Here is a 21,639-nt window from a genome sequence, read left to right on the forward strand (position 1 = left end):
CATATTCTTCTCTTCCCTCGGTAGGTAGATGTAAAAACCCTTCACTATTCGCTCCCGAGAGGATGGCAGTATCAACCATCTTGGTTTTGTACCTATTAAATTCTCCCGTTACCTGACAGATCTTGTAAGGTTTCTATTACAGATACACACACATTTAATTGACAAAGGAAGGAAGCTGGAAATACTCTGTTCTGATACAGCGCTATTTCAGACTGTCCGAAAGAAAAGCAGCAGCTCTATCCACTAATAAACCATGTTCATTTAGAGTATCCCCAAAGCATTACACTTGATTTCTGGTCATATCTCAAAATCAGTAATCACAGGAAATACCAGGAAGAAAGTAAGCTGAACCTGCATAATCTGTGCGGATCTGTTATTAGAATAACTTCTTCACTTTAAATTACAAGATTCAATACAATTCCACTATATTAAACTTCAGAGTTTATAGTGGACTTCCATTGAACTGTATTTTTTCCAGCACATTTGTTTAAATGAACCAGATGAGACATATAGGTAGGAAAAGGACATATGGGGAACAGAAAGAAAAACATACCCCTAGAAGGGAAGAACCAGACAGGCATAGTTCAGTGACATTTACTGTAGCCTTTATAAAACCTACTCTTTGCCTAATTCCAGCAGTATGAAAAGCACAAAATGGGGACCTTCTCTGAAAAAAGGAAGTATGAGTAACAAGGTAGAATTTAGGAGATCAATTTAATTGTTTCCTCAATGCACTCGGCAGGAGACGTTCTCCCCTTACTGCATTCGCATTATTAAACAAGTAATGATGAGATTTTTCATTACACAGCACCACAGGAGAAGACCCGATACACGGTAAGTTAACAATAGCTACGGACCAGTTTCCATCATCTCCTTCCAAAACCAAAACACTATTCAACGTGTCAGCACAAAAAAGTAAACCAAAAAACTGAAGAGAGACAGCAAATCAAAGTGGTTTTGCCCTCTGTAGCACAACACTGGATGACTAAGTTAAGAGGAAGCCCTTCTATATACCTCTACACTTAAAGACACGGTCCAGTTAGCAGTCACCACTGCTTAACGTATCAACGCTGGTTCTCTCAGCTGAATTTCTAGTAAACATACCCAAAGCACTATCAATACAATTTCATTTTACGTAAAGCATTACATGATAGGCAGTAACTTCAACAAAACAAACTAGATGTATCGGTAAGGCAGCATTCATGGGGAGCTTGCAGTCAAACCGATGATGCTGTACTTGTTTTTATCAGGGTGGGTAAGAGTGCTCTAAAACTCTAAGTTGACAAAGCAAGTTTAACTAGGTCAAATTCAGCTCGCTGGAAAGATCAGACGCACACATCAAAAAAAGTTCAAAGTCTGTTATTTCATGAAATGGAGGATTTAATTTCTTTTAAGTTATCTCTCTTCCCTGCAAAGATACCTCGTTAAGAGTTGCAAGACAGACCAAACACTCGTACTTTATATCAAACAATATACTGCATTTTTTTCCTTCTTTTTTTGCAGAATAATACAATTAAATTGGAGGGGAGAGAAAACTATATTGGTTTCGGCAGTTATATGGTTAACATCAGATTACTAAAAAAAGAAAATAATTTCTAAGCTTATTTTTCATGTATCACAACTTCTAAGCAATTAAAATTCTCTAGGCAATTTTCATTTTACTTCTGCATTACAATACGCTGACATTTGCAATACGCATCTTTCACGAAAAATCTGAACAAATTTTAATGCTGTGTTTTAGGTTTAAGCTTACACCCAACAGCAATGGCAGAATGCTGGTCCCTAGATACCCTGAGAGTCTCTCTTAGAAAACCCAACCAACCAACCCACTCCCCTAAATGTCTTTTTATTTTGAGGCTGTTTAATGCTGGATTTAATTGAAGGGGGGAGAGGGGGAGGGAAAGGAAAACAAAACCCCACCCGCAAAGAAGACAGGTTTTTAACTACATTTCATTATTATATACTTGCTTATTATGCACAAACTTTTCTCAGGGCAAAAGTGAGTTGCACTGAAAAGTTACCATAGACAAGCTGTTACATGAATAGCAGGAGAAAATAATCATATTGACCCAAGATATTATTTATAATTCATCAAGTAAGAAATTACGAGAAAATCAATTTATCCTAGCTTGAAAATAAGCATGGTTGGTCTGTCTTGGCATTTATCTAACTGCAGGATATCATTAAGCGCTAACAACTTTCCAGTCACTGGTACTCTTTCTTCAATGGCTGCACTTCACAAACCAGTAACTCCCACAGAACATGCATACTGTTAAGGACTGCTCTTTTCACCAGCCTGCTAAGCGGTATTAAAATTGCATGGGCCCCTTCAGCTAACATATTGTGCTTTACACTGACCTTTAAATTCCAAAGTCATTAGCGCAATACAAATGAAGAAAAAAAAAATTCTATATATATATCCTGAAGGCTCTACTATATAAAGATAGATTAACATTTATCACACAAACATCCTGTATTTATGCACTTTCTGATTACAAAGGATATCTGAAAAAGAGAAAGCGATAAGAAAGACTATCACAATGTGAAGTAATTTTTAAACAAGTTTGCTCTAAACAGTACTTAAGAACACGTGTCTTCTGCCATGGAAGGTATCAGGATCATTTCAATGACATTAATGAAAGATTTTCTATACTAATGTTGTAACTAAATTAATCCCAAACCTTTTAAAATGGTAAAACAATTCAAGATTAGTGATGATCTAGTGAAACAGAAGCTAATATACAGCTGTATGAAATGATACTTAAAGAGGTGAAACTCTTCAGGTTTATTTATATGAATGACTACTAATGATCGATTTCAAAAGGCATGCGTTTGAAAGGTAACACAACTACTTTTTGCAGAACGAAGACTTCGTGTTGATGAATTGAAGTTCTACCTAAGCTGGTATGGGTTGTACGTTTCAATTTAAAATTCACGTATGCGACCACAAGTGGAATCCTGAACTCTGGATAAAAACCAGGCACTTCCTTCGCAGTGCTTGGAAAGTGCAACAGGGCTTCAAAGTGGGACACACAAAAGCCAAGATCATTGAGCAGATATCTACCTTCTGCTTAGTGCTAGTCAAAAGGAATCATTCAGTACAGGGTATTTTAAAACCCACACTTTCTCCTGAGCAAGTTAACAGAATTATATATGAGGACATGCCTTCTCACGCAGGATCCAGAAGCTGTGTTTTCTGAGCAGCAGAAACCTCTGGCCTTCCTTACAGAAGAAAGATGGCATCCTTAAAGATCTACACACACACACACACTTACTTGAAAAGGAACATGGCCACCTCTTTTTCTCTACTAGTGTTTCTTTACTAGTGTAAAAACTAGCTTAAGTTGTAGGGCAATTATGTTCCAGTCTCTCTTTCGTCTGAGAGGATTCAAATGTCCATAAAGGTAATAAAGAAACCTGCTATTCTTGGACGGGAGAGATTCACCACCAGTTCTGCCAGCATGTTTCACTGCATAAAATATCCGAACGTACTGGGTCAGTCGTAGCACGACTGCAGCTCAGTACGTAAGCCAGCCAGCTGGGGAAATGAGATATGGTCCCAGCCCCACCTCCTATACATTCTTCTCCTATACATCCTTCAGACTTTACATCCGCTCTGATAGAGGAGGGCAATTTCAGACAACTGGGAAAACTGAAGCACCTGTTGAACAGAGGTGCATCCAAAGCTCACTGCTCGGCAGTTTTACTTTTGGATCTGGGTAACCAAAATGAAGCATGAATAGAATTTAGGCAACTGTGATCTTCTTTGGATCTAGTTCTTGGACTTCATCTCTCGCTGCGAGAAAGAAACGGGTCTTTTTACCTCAGGGACAGAAGAGAAAAAGGCTGAAGGCTGTTCCCCAGCCATAAGGTAACATTAGGTGAAACAACATTTTATTTCAACTCCTTCTTGGGTACACCTATATCACAGAAAGCACTATCGCAGTTCTAGTTCTTTTAATGAAGTCCAGATACAATTCGCTAAGTACAGAAAGGTGATTACTGTATTTTCTCAAAAGGTAATTCTCCCAAGTGTCACAATCAGGCATAAAGATTAAAGGACATGTAGCGTGAGGAAGGTTATGCAAACCAACCTGTGCCCGCCCTGTATATATGCCGTGAACAGCAGTGGAAATTTAGGTCTACTTGGCATCCAATTTGCAATCATTTTTAACATATTTTTTTGGACTTGTTCTTTTACAAAGGTCTCCAAACAAAGCACTGCAATTGATATTAAAGGTCTGTCATTAGTTTGTTACTGTCTTAACTTGGGTTTAAAAAAAAAATAAAATCAATTATGCATCTTTAAGTAACTCTTAAGAAGCAATCCTGCCGAAGGAGCTACACACAGGCTAAAAATAAACCCATTCTGTTAGTAGAAAAAAGAATGTTTTCTGAATTAGGGCATTAATATCAAATAAGTTGAGTTAAAAACGTTTTTATATAAAGTTATGCAAGAAACTTTAAATCCTGAACAATATTCTGCCTAAAAAATGTTTGCAACTAAACTTCTATTTTAATCATTTTTCCTTTAGCAGAAAAGCCACTTTTCCTTCTTTGCACAAGCTGACTGGAAAAGCTTGCTCTATAGAGTATTTACCAAACACTTCTTGTCTTGCACAGCTCAAGTGTCATCATGCTATTTCCAACTCATTCGTTATGATTGCCACCATCACCAAAAAATATTCCACATAGAAAATCTTGGTTTTCCTTTACAGTCAAGGAATTTATTCTCCAGGAACTGCACATACTCTTCCCATCCCCCCATCAATCCTTTACACATTGCCAGGATAGACCTCCTCAGCCCCAGGCTTCGATAAATGAAATAATATAAACTTAGATATAATGAAAGAATTTAATCTCTTCTAAAGATGTTGACATATTTTTCCTTGAAAGCGCATTTGAAAATACTTCTAAACATGTGCACTGTTAAAAAGCAGGCTCTAACAAAGCACTTTTATTTATATCATTCCACATATGGAATAGACCATAACTTTAATAATTTATTCTCACCTGCAGGTCTATGATTGACATCGGATACTCCACATCTCAAAATTCAGTTCATGAACAAAATTAATGTCATTTATATGAAATGAATTTAATATTACCTCCCCAGCCAGTTCATACCGTGATGAATTGGTTAGCTGGTGTTATTAGGACAGCCTACAACACAATGCCTTTACTTATTTACAAAGTCTAAACCAAATTTGGTTGTCAAGCATGTTAAGCAAGACTGAACACTCAAATGAGATTTAACCGACATTATTTTAAGACATTCCTAGAAATAATACCTACTGATAGAATGTAAAATACATGCTCTGCGCAATAAAATGTATTGCATTGATCAAAGCTGGTTACATAAACAAGCTTAACCAACCACTGCAAAAGAGGTCATCATATCCACTAATAAATTTCCAAACCCCATGTCCAAAAATTTAGTCCTAATTCAGAAAGAGTACGTACAAACTAGAGTTAACTAAATTGTGATTTAGTTAACAACTGAGTTTAACGTAATTAGATGGAGTTAAATACCTTTTCTCTTTGCAAAACTAGTGAACACAGCAGCAAGAAACAAATTCCATTCTTACAATTGAACAAATGTGGAGAGGCGAAATACATATGGGAGGAGTGTGTATGTTTCAGATGGCAAAAAATACAGTACATTATTCACATAGTTAGAAAAAGACAAGCCAGTTACCAAAATGTTTAATTGGTAAAAGTTTAATGTCAACTTACTTATAAAAATGAAAAAATATTTTAACATTCACCATACAATTGAGCAACCTGGCCCTACGGACTATCAGCTATAGGAAGGCATTTAAGGAAATGATGGTTGTGTCAAAACAAAGGCTAACTTCAGGCATGTATGCTGCTTTAAAAAAAAAAAAACAACAAAACCAAAAACCAAAAAACCTCTCATTTGCAGGAAGCTAGATGCTTAGCCTAGTTTTTAAAGGTAATTACAAAATCCTCTTTCATACTGGTCCAGATGTCTTGACAATTTCTTCTTCTAACAGAACTGTCAAAAGAAAAGAATTTTTATGAGATCTTCATACAGCTTATTTCTAAATCTTTGCAAGAAGAAACGGAAATATGACACCACACTTAGGATATGGAAATTACTAGTTAAAGCATTTGCTTATATCATAACCATTCCTTCACTCGAGCATCTTTATGCAGACACTTTTGTAACCACCACCTTACAAGGAGGTTTTGAGCACAAATGAACTTTTCCAGGTACTGCATCAAACAATTTCTCAGCTTTATAAATTATTTTGATATCTTGGAGTATAGATTTGAACAATATTCAGTAATAAGATATGTAAAACAAGATGCATAAAAGAATTTTTTTTAAATGCAGTAATCTTAACATATGCTGTGCAACATGGTTCTGCAGAGCTGCAGCATCTTAACACAGAAGAACAACGGAATGAGGGCATCATGCTTCACATTGCATGCTATCACATCTTAAGTTGTAAATTTTACAGGCCTTCATTTCAGTGTTTCTCCACTTTATTGGACTACCTGTGATCCTCAGAAGCTTTTGTAATTCCCATTTCCTGAACTTAAAAAAATTTAGATCAAGTTATCACTGCCCTACACTTATCCTGACACAGGAATACGGCAGCAGTCATCTCTCTTTTATGCCCCCTTCTTTTCAGAGTAGCAAAAAGCCAGAAAAAAACACAACAAAGGCCACTCATCGAAGCAGAGATTAAAAATAGTTGGAATATCTTTGGGTGAAGAAAGAGAAAACACAGTGACTACCTTGCTACTACTTTGTATGGCAAAGCAGTATTGTAACTAAATGTCACAAGGCCTAAGTCAATGTCCTGACTTCTCTCCCCCTTTGCCACCGCCCTGCTTGTGTGATCTCACACCTTCAGTCAGAAACACTTTTCTAACCTAAAGCTATTTTGCAATATGAACGTGCAATATCATTAATGGGCTAAGAAATAACCAAAAGTCAGCAGAAACTCATTTGTCCTTTACTGTAAACCAAAATTAAGCACAGAGCCTGGCTGTCTGCTATGAAATATGCAGAGCAGTCTAACAGTCTTACCTTCCATCTGTTTCCACATTCATTACAGACAACAAACGTTGTCATGGGTTCATCAGCGCTGCGGGTTTGAACCTTTGGCAAAGGCAAGAGCCAGAGCGGAAAAGGAAAATTAGTATCTTCAACTTTTGTTAGCATGTATTCAATGTGAAGGTTTAAAATCAAGGTTTATCATTAAGGAAATACATTTGGATAAAAATACAATTTTCTGTATCAATTGAAACTGGTTTTTTGTCTAGACTATAAGTGATCATAAACTTATGTTTTGACAGATTTAGTAGCACTAAAGTATCAATTTCGGCATAGAAACTGTGCACATACTTCTAGGAAAAGATTCTGCAGTAAAACTACACGTTCAGTACAATTTTACATATATTTACTGATGCAAAGGCTTAAAAGTCTCATGATTGAAAAACAGCTTTCTACTTAAAGCATCTGACATACAATATTAAATTATAAACACAGCTGATCCAGTGGTCAAAATTACATGCCCTGAAGCACTGCTAAACAAATTAAAGCCCTTCTTCTTGCACATATTTCCTAATTAAAACAGAAAAAGGTTGTAGGAATGATTGTAAATAAGGATTTAGTGTTAGTCAAATGGTAGATTTCATACAGATATAAATATATGTACGTGTATATATGTATATATATTTTATATGTATGTATCATCTTCCACTATTTATTCCCTCTGTAAAGAAAAGTTTACACACATTAAAAACAGTAAATTAGATCTCCTCCACATAAAACCATATTAATAAGATGTAATAAGAATTAGCAAAAACTCAGCATTGCAAAGAAACTGATGTTTCAGGGTATATAGATATTCAGCTTGGATTTACATAAAATCTTTGGTAAATTAATAGAACAAACATTATTTACGTAAGCACACTTAAATAGATCCAACTATCTTCCCATATTTTGTAATTTGTTAGCATTTTGTTAAAAGTTCACTTTGTAATTAAAACTTTTTTTCTATGACAATCTTTATATAGGACTTAAGCTTTGAAAAAGGAAAACAGAGTCTGAAGAACCGTGTACCTGGGTGTATGTACAATTCTTCTTTTTGCACTTGCCACATGTAAACAGATCAGTTTGGGTACCTCCTGTTTTAGCCATCTGGTGCTCTCTGATAGCTTCTTTGGTCAGATTTTTGCGCATTTCTTTCAGCTCATCACTTGCCATTTCCTGTTATGGACAAAGAGCAGAGAGAGTTTATGTCGTGGTTTAACCTCAGCTGGCAACTGAGCACCACGCAGCCGCTCGCTCACTCCCCCCTCCCCCGCGATGGGATGGGGGAGAGGATTGGAAGAGCACAAGTGAGAAAAACTTGTGGGTTGAGATAAAAACAGTTTAATAATTGAAATAAAATGATAATGATAATAATACGATGATAATAATAATAATACACAAAGCAAGTGATGCACAGTGCAATTGCTCACCACCTGCCGACCGATGCCCAGCCAGTCCCCGAGCAGTGGCCCCCCCGGCCAGCTTCCCCCAGTTTATGTACTGAGCATGACGTCACATGGTATGGAATGTCCCTTTGGCCAGTTTGGCTGTGCCCCCTCCCAGCTTCTTGTGCACCCCCAGCCTTCTCAGTCGGTAGAGCATGGGAAACTAGAAAGTCCTTGGCTAGTGTAAGCACTACCTAGCAACAACTAAAACATCGGTGCCTTATCAATTTTGTTCCCATCCTAAATCCAAAACACAGCACTGTACCAGCCACCAGGAATGAAATTAACTCTATCCCTGCCGAAACCAGGACAGTTTACTAGAGAGTTTTTGTTTTAAACAAGTCGTTACCACTATGCGAGTACGTACCATTTTTTATTTAGAATCCATGAACAATTCTATTGAAGGGCAAAGTAATTCTACACGTTTTTAATTTTACAAGACTTAAACTGGGATATTTCACAACACAGAAGCTACAAAAAGTTAAAAAAATTGGGTTTTTTTTTTTCTACACAGCTGGGGTGGGGGCGGGGATCAGTAAAAGTTACAATACCAAACACCTATAAACATTTCTGTGCAAATGCATTTCTGAAGTTCAGAAATGTAATAGAGAGACAAGGTAAAAGAGGACTTAAAAATTCTCTAGAGAGGAGGAAAAAGATCCTCTCCCTAGGTTAGATCTTTGCATAATTATCTCATTGACCTAGAGAAGATTATTATAGGAAAAATTTACACTATTTTGACTATTTCCATATTTGTACTGAGAAAGACAGTATAGCCATAATTTACCACGTTACCAGAAGTCATAAACACTTAGTTTCAAAACACCAACCGAAGAGCTCAGCTTCACTGATTTTCTTTTTCCTTTAAAAGAGTTCCAGTGTGCAGATCTCCACAATATATACTAAACACGTGTGCACAGCAAAAACAAATTGTTCCATTCTTCTTCAATAAAGTTTTACTCCACATCCCATGTAGATGTGGAATGCAAATATTGTATTAATGCTGTTTCACTTTAGAAGTAATCTTAACACTAAGGAGTTTTTTAGCCATTAAAATTTTAATCCAAGACATTAATTAAAACAAAGAATGGGCACTGGACAACACAAAACATGTGTTTGTGCATGCGTACATACACACACGTAGAACGAAAGAACTCAACACATGCACTGAAGATACAATCTACTTTTCTTTATACATTCCTTTATCAGCCTCTGTTTGCCCTAACCTTTACATAAAGCCGGGGGGGGGGCGGGGGGGATAAACTCAAAACACTTTCCTTTAGAATAAAGCTCATCATGATTTTCATTACTTGATCATAAATTTAATTTCTTTCATAATTTCCTTTATACCTCATTTGGGGGGGTAGAATCCAACACATACTAGCAGAACTACAAAACTGAAATCAGGTGTTAACTGTGCTTTTGTTTTTTTCTCCCATAAAATCTAATTTTTCATTTGACTTTCTAGATTTATTTTATTTGTAAAGACAGTGAACATCTGAACGGGAATTTGTAAAGACAGTGAACATCTGAACGGAAATTTCTATTCAAGTGTCCAAAATGTTCTTTCAATAACATATATTTAATTTGATTTAAAGGGCAATTCTCCTAGCTTCTTTCCCCTATCATTTATGGCTTTTTCTATTTATTGTGAAGTTTCCTTCAAAATCACTTCAAGTATTCTGTCAAATTTGAGATAAGCTTTAAATAAACACTGAAAATGCCAACAGGAGAGGGACTGATCTTTAAAACCACAGTGCTATACCTTGCATAGGAGTATAATAGCAGAGGTTAGCATTTGAAAAACAAATGGCAAGACAGGCTATCACTCGCATATCCAGAAAGGTGAATGGGTAAGCAGCTTGGAGTCACTAGCCAGACATATTTACATCTTCCTAAACTTAAAAAACTATCACTGATATATCACGTGGCCTTTTAAAAACGGCACAACATACCACATTTCAGGAAATTTACATGCAACAGCATACCTGCCTTCTGACCTACGGACAAAATCAGATCTTTATGAACCATTAAGGGACAGCGCTTTCTTTCCCTCTGCCCCAACACACCCCTGTAATTCAGCCTGTGCAAGCCACAAACAAGCCACAGTCTTTCAAAAGTGCGGGCAGCTTACATAAATTATTTTTATGGCTAATAAATACAGGCCAGGACAAAAGTCCAATAGGGAAATAATTAAAGACCTGTGCTTTACTTACCTCTGCTGTCATTTTGGCAAACTTGTCAGGAGGAATGTTCCCACATAACACATTTTTCCTTAGGTTAGGATTCTTTGCATCCTTGAGATTTGCTATTCTACTTCGTACCCTATTTTTGTATTTCATATCAGTGTTTTTTAATTCTTGAAAAATAGGTGCTTTGGATTTAAGGAACAAAACACTAGAGCACTGTAAGGGATTCATTTTTGGGGGCAACTTTTCTAAAGCAATGTACTTCTCCACTGTTGATCAAGTCCTCCCCCCACACCAACCAACAGTTACTTTCCTGTTCAACACAGCAGACTTCACGTCCTCCTGAAGCCTAATCACAGTTTAGCACATGGTCAGTGAAACATGAACGGATAGTAGGATCTCAACTGAAATTGTGAAAAGTCACCCATAAATTTATGTCCAGTTCCTCATCCTGAGGATTAATTCATTTCTAAACCAAATATTCAAACACTGGCAGCTCACTAACAGAATTTTAAAACAGGTTTGCAACAGAAACAGGAAATTCCTTGACAGGAATGGTGGCTGACTGTAATTACCGAAGGACGTTAGCAAGTTAGAATCATGAAGCTTTATTTCTATACTTAAGAAAACAAACACACAAAAAAAACAAATAAAACAAACAACTAAAATAAAAAGAAGCCCAGACCTCTACTCTGTCACTATTCAAACACTGCTACCACAACAACCCTTTTGAAAATTCCAAATTCATTTAGAAATAAACTTGTAGAAAATGAAATAGACATTAGAAAAAGATTAAAAATGTTAACAAGAAAAGATTTAAAAATAACATAGAAGAGCCCAGCATTCTATGTCAGAATGCTTCAGTAAGATATAATATTGCTGCTGCAAGGAAAACATACCGAACTGAAAAAAACCCACACACACTCATCTACATACATTCCTACATGTTTTAAGGCAAATCATTTAGGCTGTGCTGGTTTTTTAAACACTAAATTTCTGCACTGATGTGTTGAACAGTTTGCTATTTTCATTTTAAATGAAATAAAAAAATATTTGATATATAGATCAAGTTAATTAATTTTAATATTATCAATGCTTTTAAAAAAATACTCTTGTTCTAGAGCACATAGATGCACAAGAAAGGATATCTTCTTCAATCTGAGAACCCAGCTCTTCCTCATCAGCACCAATAGCAATGTAATCATCTGAGGAAAACAAATATTAAAACATTAGCAACCTGACAATCTTCATCAGTGTTCTATATCCCTGAGAGCCCATTCGAAACTGAAACTCAGCAAATTATGAAACCACTGCAGTGAATTTTCCTTTTGTATAGGAAAGTTTAATTTACTGTATACTTATCCTTTCAAAACTTTGTTAACATTACTTGGAAGACAAAAATAAGTGAAATGAAGAGCAACAGAAGTTTAAGAAGTAGAACAACCCTAAATCTTTCACAGAAACAAAAATTCTGACATCTAGTTGCAAATGCAAATAGTAACAAAACACTTTGCTATACAGAAAAATTTTAAATATTCTAATAGGCTTGGCAAATACCCAACTCCACAGCGTATCTGTGCGCAGAATAGACTATTACAAGAAGAAAACATTTTCTATTGTTTCATCAATTCTTTCAGTCCACACAATACAAGCATAAGCAATTAATGTTTTGCATGCATGCAAGAGAAAGATTTCATTAGAAACATAGTAATTAAATAACAGAAACAATATTATTAGATATTTAAAAAAAATGCAGAGCAGATATGTGTCATAAAACATGTAATTAGAATAAATACACCATAGCAATCTTGAGGACAATGCAACACTTGACCTAAAATGTCTCAAGATAATTGTTTACTGTTTCTGACCAAATCCCTTACTCATAAAGACAGCTGCCTTTCCGAGATAGCTTAGGACAAATTAGATACACTATGTGTTTTCCTCCTTCTCATTTTAACACAGGTGTACTTCAATGAGTAATCCAAACACCATTTCTCCTTTGATCTCTTGCAGAAGGCCATAAAACCAGAAAATAACCTTATTTTTGGAGACTGGCATTCAACCCATGGATGATCAGCTGATGTGCTGTAGAAAGTAACACAGCAAAAAGAGTTCTTGGAAAACTAGCTAAAATTAAGACTACATAGAATTATGAATACTAAGATGCTATATGCACTTTCTGGTCACAAATTATTTTAGAAATCTATGAACTCCATATCCAGAGGACCACAAATTCATGGTCTTTAGTCAGCTTTGATTACTGTCTGTATCTGAATTTATGTGAATTAAAAGAAAGAATGTAAAAGTGAAGAGGGTAAAAATGGATGACTCGGAAATCTGCTTACACTGGGTCAGGTTACACTAAGCTAGGAACAGAGGAACAGGAGCCAGGTCATAAGTTCCAGCAGAAGAGAAGGACCCACAAGAAAAAATACAGGTCATTCTGAGGAGTCCAACTTTTAGTTTGCTCCTTATCTAGCATATCATTCAATTTGTCAGTTTAAAGACACCCAAGTGTACATGAGGGGGAAAAAGAAAAAAAAACAAAATAGTCAAGGAATTTACAAATGCCCAAAAGGCATGAAGATAGAGCGATGGAAGACTCTCTTATTGCGAGTATCTCAAAGAAACTTCAAGATTAAATCAAAACAGAAAGGCAGCCTTCAAAAACCAAAATCTGAAGGCCCACAGGAACTCTGGTGTAAGAAAGGCAGGCATGTATACAGTGGCATTCTCAGTCACAGATAAGACAAAAAAATAGCAGCTTCCACAAAAAGATTTAAACGAGGCATTAAGGAGGCAATAACCTTCCCAAAAAGAAGTTCCACTGTAGGCGAGATATCAGATGAACAGAAGCCACCAAATGTCCTGTACCATCAGCAACAAAAAATGTATTTCAATACATTCCCATGCTGTCAAGGTTACTGATTACTTGCAACTTGGGTGAACTGGCCTATGGGTATATACACACAAATGGACATAAACAGGGTTTATTCTACCCTACAGGGCAGGAAAAAAATAGTGGGAAGGACAGAAATAGAGAAGAAGGAAATAGTTAAACTTGAAAATACAGTCTACAAAGCTCACCTCCTGTTCTGAGAGCTGCAGAGAGCATTTCTCTACATTTCACTCGTACAGAATCCGAAGTGCTTGGAGCCCGGGGAAAAGAAGGGATGAAAGAATTTGAAGGAGCACTACCCTCCTCCTTCCTGCTGCTGGAATTGCTACTTGAACTGCTAAAAAAAAGGGCAAAAAGAAAACTAATATTAATGTTTTTTCCCCCCCTCTTCAAATAACTTTGTTCCGGGACAAAACACAGGTCTTCTGCTATGTCCATTTGATGGTATTCCAAAAAAAGAACACAGGCCACCTTTTTAAAGCTACTTATAGCTCTAGAGTCAATAGAATTTTAAAAATATCTTTAGAACATTCACCAGGGTATTCCACACAATAGAGACACAGCAGGTATTTCATTCCATTATGTGGCATATAAGTTTTAATTCTCAGTTTTTTTCCCCCATGGAACTTTATTTTAAAAAACAGTGAGGATACATCACACTAACATTCAGTCCCAGTGAATGCATTGCATTCAGCCTGCTTACTGTACTGAAGTGGTACCATGGTCACAAACAACCAATTAATGCAGCTTTGCAAACTGTAAACCAAAAAGTTTTCAGCTTGCATCAGGACTAATGGTTAGAGGTTAAATTTCAATTTGAAAATCGCTGCTGGAAACAGATTCGCTAAAACCAGAAATGCATAGAAGAAATGGGCTTGCAGATACTATTTGCAAATGTTCTTCAGCTCCTGTAGTGTCATTAACATGGGCTCATTTTTCTGATAACATATATTTTGTGTTTACCAAAAAAAGTGTAGAATGAGATTGTTTATTAAACGTAAAAGCTAAGAGACAAAAGAAGTATGCTAAACCTCTAACATATGCAATTACCACAAAGCTGTGACTGAAGGTTGTTTTACAGTTCTCAAAGCTTAGTGCTAGTATTGAGAGAGAAAGGAGTATTTGATAGATGAGACAGATGGAATAAACAATAACTAGTCTGGCCATACCTTGACCTGTGGCTTTCATCTTTTTTTAATGTCAGCAGCAGCAGGATTTACTTCCCTAACAACACACCATTTCTTGTACAACTCTAAGTATTTCAGAAAAGCATGTGGAAGCTGTCTCTAATATGACAAATTTGGACCAAATAGTTTAATGTTAATTTATACTGAGTGAGATTATTTGTATAGTCTTGAAGAATTACGCACCTTTCTTCTCTTGCTTCAGGGCTGTTTTGTGAGGAAGATGCAGGCTCCTTTTTCTTTTCTTCAGAATCTTTATCAGTTGAAGGTCCATCTGGAAATACAAAACATGAGAAACTCTCTTTTACCCAGAAATAGTAACCAATTTAAAGTAGTGGTAAAATATCTTTGATGATTTCTCCTAAACCAGTTGGAAATGCTATCAGCTCCCACTCTCTGCTTTGACCTTCTCTTGCAGTACAGCCTTCTACTCCCCAACACCCTCCCCAACCCAGCAAATGGAAAATATAACACTTCAGATCCTTCGAGTCAAGTCCAGCATCTGCTTATACTGGCAGTGAAGACATGATGAAAATGTAGACTTTTATGAGTTATTTTTGCCAACTCTGCCGCATGAGGTAGACAATAACTTCTTAAACTACTGCATCAAGTTTCTGGAGTTTGTCTTCCATGTTTTAAATATAAGCTCCTACTAAATACATGTCATTCTTTTGCATTATATTCACAGGATTTCTACCGAAGGACTGAGCCAAATGAAACTGTGGTCTGAAAGCTACCATGGTTGCCAAAAAATACAAAGATCATTTTCATATGCTTTTGAAGGAGTTTTCCAGACACGCACACAGTATTTTCTGTGATAGCTCTTAAATTATTTGCCTTAGTGTTTAAAAATATTTGACTTTGCCTTTCCCATACAGGTTATGTTTAATGATGATATTATAAAGACTAAAGACGAAAGCCTTTATTAAAAAGGGCAATCACAACATTTAACTTTAGCCTAGTGAGAACACATACACCCTTCCATTGTAAAGGGGAATTCAGGGTGGCTAAATCGAGCTCCTGCTTTGATATGCTCTCTAGAAAAGCTGACTCTCTCCACTGCCTACAGAGAAAGCCTAGCGAGATTGGCATCACTCACTGACAGATTTTGTGAATTCCTCTCTCTAAGCCCTCATAAAGCTGCCATTACACTTCTAAACCCGTAGCATATATTATTGGGATAAGCATATATTGCAAACTTTTAAAAGAACTAAAAACAGATCAAGAAAAGGAGGGAAATCTGATAAGCTTCAGTCTTTCCCATGAAGATGTCCTGAACTAGGTATCTAAATCCTTGTTTAAGCATCTAAAAGTACCCTCATTTCCAGAAGACCCCCACCCCCACATTTTTCAGGGGAACTTGGTGGTATGGAACACACAAATTCAGGTCTCTTATTCAAGCACTCAGCTTGTTCTTTTTCCTAGAGAGTAGAAAATTACTGTACTGGCTTATTTTTAATAGGAACAATTTACATTTAAAGCTACACAGAAAAGATTTTAAACTGAACAGGATTTTGATCCTTTCCTTAACTTTTGAGTTAAGGAATTTATCAAATCAAGTATCACTTTGTTAAAAAACCATCACCATAAAAGGAGACCACAGAGACAGCCATACTGGATCAGACCAAGCACCCATCTACTATCCTGTCTCCAGCTGTATCTAAAATAAGATGCCTACAAAACAGTATAGGAACCAGGCAAGCACACAAAGATACTTCCCCAGAATACTTCCTCATCCTTCAAAAGCTTGAAAGCTTAGCGATTTCCTCACCCACTGTTTGTAACTTTCTATTCAATCCTTGATAAATTTCTCCATTAGAGAAAAAAAGGAAAATTAAACACAGTAGATGATGCATTTGAACTGATTGCCTTTAATAAGCTAAAGGTGTTATTAAAAAAATCCTAATAAAAATATCCATTCAACCAAGTATTATTTATAAAAAAGTAATCTCGCTAAGAAAGCAAAAGAGGCTATAGAATTGAATGGATCACAGTTGTTCTTTGCTATGACACCTACAGTGCACAATACTTGGAGAAAGAAAACAAATCCCATTTTTAACATGCATATTCACATGACTACTCTCTATGGCAACAACGTTTACACGATACATAATTTTAAGAAATGTTCTAAATATGCATGCAATCTCATTTACCCTCATCATTTTTTAAGTACATGATCATTTTTGTCAGAGGCTTTAAGCCAAACTGATAGATCAAACAGGTATCCTGAGGTACAGCTCAGGTTCTGCAAAGCAGCATAGCTGCCTTAGAGCTGAGCTCTGCTTCAGCCCATTTACCTCCATATTTTTTTCTGGCACACAAGTTGTCAAATTCAGAGCTGACCTAGGTATCTCCTGCTTACTTTGCATCAAATACACAGCTATGGTATAGCTGGCACCTAGTTTTAGTTTACCAAACACTTCCATTTAGCCCAGCACCATTTCAACAGAGAAGGCAGGCACCTGATTGCTTCTTTACCCCAATTGCTTCTTTCACTTATGGAGGGCAGGGTATATGTGAGGCACAGGGATAAAGCAAGAGGTAAAAGCACAGCTCTTCCTACACCTGCAGAGCAGTCTATGCAAGCATTTCTCAAACCAAGGTCAAACTTCAGCAGCTGAGACAACTGGACCATCTTCAGCAAATGTGTCTTCAAAACTACAATTTCTTTAATCACTTAGAGGAGGGTTTATAGACGCTTTTGTTTAATCCAGTTTCAGAAATCTGAAAATAAAGTCAACAATATTCTCTGTTTGCTCGAAATATTATCCTAGGTGTTTACATCATTCACTCTTATGGATCATAAATTGGAAAGCACTGAGGAAAGGAGATCCAGTGTCAAGCAGTATTTATTCTTAAACTCATGCATTAATAAGTATTTCTTATTTTATTAAAATACTGTATTGACAAAAGAACAGAATGCAATTAACAGCCTGCTAGACAGCATTTCAACTATCCTCTGAGGAAAGGAAAAAAAAAAGTTATCATTGAGAAACTAGTAGACCCTACTAATTAGCTTATTTTACATTCAACGGCCAGACTCTTAACGCAAAGGATAAATGACAGCTAATGGGAACTACAAACAACCACAGAAATCCTAACAAAGTAAGATGGAAAAAATGGCCCTTCTGTTAAAGACATTTAAAAACTCCAATGAGCTTTATAGAACTTCATAAATATTTATATAATGTAAATTACAAGTTGCTTTAAAGAGGCACAATTACTTCTTCAACTTTGTGCAGCTATTAAAACTTACCAAAACTTTTTTCAGAAAAAAATGGAAATTGTCATCAATTTTAGGATTGAAAACTGTAACTTCACATTTTAGCTACTGCAGCTTCAGAAGGCCATTAAAAAAATAAATTCTTTAAGCTTTTTTTTTTTAAATAAGCTAATTTATATTAATGCTTCTTTAAAATACAAAGAACAAGCTAGTAACGTGAATTGACTATTAGCCATTGCAATAAGACTATCAAATTCTGACTACTGCACTGCAGTTTCTATCTAGGACTTGCAATTAATTTGAAAGATACTTCTACCTTTTCCAGTGAAATAATCTCCCCAGGGTAAAACATGACATGACAGTGTTCTTTGTTACCAGAACAAAATTTTTAATGTAATAATATAATGATGGCCCAGAGATGACATAATTAATCTGAATGTTAGAAGCCATTAATAGCTTCATTGTAGATTCTTCTAATTATATTACAAGTGAACTCAAGACATTTGCTAGTAACAAGAAAAAAATTAAAAAATAAAAAGATGTAATGTTATTAATTTATAAATTTAAATTACAAAATTTTTTGAAGTAAGAATTTTTCAGAAATGTTAATGAAAGATGGCTAGTTATTCTCTGGAAGTACATGAGAATTTAATTTAGCGGGTTATCTTATGTTACTGATTCCGATATTGCCACCAAAACTTGGAAAGTTTTCTGAGTATTCAGTTTAAATAAGTTAAAGGAAAGAGATATGAGAACAGGTAACAGATGGCACAGTCATTAACAATGACCCTCATAGTTAATAATTCTTTAGGCCTCATTTTCCAGACCCTGACCAAAATAATCTTGAGATGCATGAGCAGCTACACTTGTCAACAATTCCTCTGCAAGATGTAGTAAGACATGAAGGTAAGATCAGAAAAGCTTCTTCCTAGTAGTAGCATATGGAAGAATAATATCTAAGAACTATAAATAAACAACAAAATCATGAACTATGTGCCATTTTTAAAGATTTTTTTATCGTGACAAAAGAGCCTGACACTAACTTCTTTTCTATACATGTTTTTTTTCCTATAGAGTATGATGTAATTTGCATCATGTGTTACTATCACTCCATTGATAATCCTAACAAATTATAGGTCTAATAATTACACATGGAACAGTTCCAAATATACATTTGACAGGAGGTGATTTCCACAGCTCATACTTGATATGGAAATGAAACAACTGTAATTATTTTTGCACTTGATACCTTATAAAGACATGTACTCTTCTTATCAAGAGTAAACAATACTCTTAAACACTGTAAGACTGTAATTTAGGAACTTGTTTTGTCAATAACAATTGTTTTGAACAAAGCCAGTAGATTACTAGATGTCCTTGAACAACTTTACCTAATGAGAGCATTAACATACCTGTAAGGTAGTCCTAGACTGTACCAGCTTGCTCCAGTAGAATCAAACTCAGGTTCGAAATAAGAAAGGATTGTATGAACAAAGTAATCTGAGTAAAACACTTCTGTGAAGTCTGGCTGGTGTTATCTTCTCTTGACAACATTAAGCACTTAAACGTTCTTTTAAAATAAAACTACTCAGGCATGCACGTTTCTGAAATAGCATTTCAAAATGTTCATGGCCCCATTTTTAGTTTTTATTACTAGCAATAGATGATCACACTTGCACTTAATGTTAAGATTATTGTCCAATCATTCTGCATTTCCAGTTCAGTACATAAACTTACTGGAGTTAAGTTTACTTACTTAGAGGTCTGGACATTCTTTTTCACTGTATACTCTTAGAGTTCAGTAAGTAATTATCCAAGATGGAGAATGTTAAATTCTTAAAGAACTTTTTGTTGTTGTTTTTTAATATAAAGGAACACTTCTCATAACCTAAATGGGTATGCATAGATTCATTATCTGTACAGCATACTCTATAGACTCAGCTACTTGGCAAAACAATCATTATTTGCAAATCCCATGTTATAACTGAACAGTATTTATTCTGAGAGCAGAATGTGCTTCCTTATGTAAATTGTGACCAACTCAGCTGCGTGGTTTAACGTTCTTACAGCAACATCTGAAAGCAATCTTCCACTGTAGCTCACTCAGTGAGTCACTTCAAGCAAGGTCTGCAAGCCCTCTGCTGGGCAGCTTCTGACCCCCCTGAAAAAACATTGGTAACCTGGCATGGCTCTGGTCAAGCCATAAACATCTGGTGATTCACAACCTTACTTTGATTTCTTCTCAAGTTTCCCATGCATTCTTAAAACGTAAGTTCCAATAGCATTCAACTTAGTACATGCAGCCTGAACAGTCAACGATTCTTGCCTAAATTCAAAATGTCATTTATAAAAATAACTCACAAAGACTTCAGATCTCTGAGTACAATGCTTGGTACGATTAACAGCTGTCCGCTTCTGTTGCCATCTTTGATCCATACCATTTTACATGCACTATAAACAGCATAATCGAAACTGATTTCTCAAGCAGCTCAACATATGGTATTTCGTATTCTTCTGAGAAAGCCAAAACTAATGATAAAACAGAATAAGAGTACTTTGTAAGATTCCCACCCATACTTCGCACAGCCCAGACACCCTATCTTCCACAGTTACAAGATTTTTAAGTTCTAATGAGTTACTGAGCAGTGAAATGAGAGGTGAAACATTTGCCCTACTACGCTTTATTATATGGTCTACGTTACGATCAAGGAAAATTTAACTACGTAAGTTTTGAATACAAGCAGTGCTGTATTTTCAGGAATAATTTGATTTTATATAATAAGTGCACAACCACAATTGTATTAGACCTGGCACAATAATGTACATGCAATAATATCTGCCCTGTAAGAAAAATTAGAGCATGAACAAAGGTCACATACCCCCTGCCTCAAGAAGAAAGTATTCAGTTCTGATTAATGTCAAATATTTGCTATTTACTTTCCAGTTCCTCACATGTTTGACTTCACCTGATGTAAGCAGCCTTCGGTAGAGTCTCCCAACTGTCTTAAAACAATCTTAATGTGGCAAGCCATTAAAAGGGGAAGGTCCACCTTTCCCCAGATGTATGTTACTGCCGCAATCCCCGTGCAGGAAACAGTAACTGCAAACAGGCTGGATCAAGAAACTGATACAGTTGAAATCTAAACCAGAAGAAATGAACAAAATGATTGGTTTCCAACTGGCCAGTTCCCAGCTCCGGCCTCCTGGATAGCCACTTGAGCACTACTGGCAGGAGGGAGCAAGGAGGCACCTGTGCAGAAGGGAAGCCAGGACCACCCCCCTCCAGCAGCAGCCTACACCCAGATTGACCTGCCGTGACCATCACGGTCTTATTCCAGACTTCTACAGCATGAACACCCTCTGGTCCTCAGGCAGGAATAATACTCCCCATGTTTCACAATGTTTGAACACTTAAAGATCAGTCAGCTATAAGTAACAATATATTAAGACAAGTTTGACTGACTTAAGATATTGTGTTAAAAAATGAGACAGAAGACTACTTTTACTGTCTCAACAAATAAATAGCAATTCCTTTGCTCAAAGGACAGCAATACCCAGAAGGGTCAGCTCCACCCCCCCCCCCCAAAGCAGTACCCCGGGGCACTCCCAAACGCTGAGAATTTGGGG

The 21,639-nt window shown here is 36.2% G+C and overlaps 1 protein-coding gene across 1 annotated transcript in view; it reads right to left on the bottom strand.

Annotated features, from left to right (window-relative positions):
- Positions 1 to 5,481: 5,481 nt before the first annotated feature.
- TCEA1 (transcription elongation factor A (SII), 1) overlaps positions 5,482 to 21,639 on the bottom strand; it is a 28,055-nt gene continuing 11,897 nt past the window's right edge. Inside the window, exons 4-10 of the mRNA XM_009332056.1 lie at positions 14,976 to 15,063; positions 13,794 to 13,942; positions 11,855 to 11,911; positions 10,734 to 10,888; positions 8,102 to 8,248; positions 7,064 to 7,135; positions 5,482 to 6,019 (exon numbers count right to left, since the gene is read on the bottom strand). Coding sequence (XP_009330331.1) covers positions 6,011 to 6,019; positions 7,064 to 7,135; positions 8,102 to 8,248; positions 10,734 to 10,888; positions 11,855 to 11,911; positions 13,794 to 13,942; positions 14,976 to 15,063 — 677 coding nt within the window. The 3' untranslated portion in view covers positions 5,482 to 6,010. The remainder of the gene's footprint in view (positions 6,020 to 7,063; positions 7,136 to 8,101; positions 8,249 to 10,733; positions 10,889 to 11,854; positions 11,912 to 13,793; positions 13,943 to 14,975; positions 15,064 to 21,639) is intronic.

This window comes from Pygoscelis adeliae, unplaced genomic scaffold (assembly GCF_000699105.1).
Source record: "Pygoscelis adeliae isolate BGI_AS28 unplaced genomic scaffold, ASM69910v1 Scaffold98, whole genome shotgun sequence".
In the NCBI taxonomy this organism is placed as follows: domain Eukaryota; kingdom Metazoa; phylum Chordata; class Aves; order Sphenisciformes; family Spheniscidae; genus Pygoscelis; species Pygoscelis adeliae.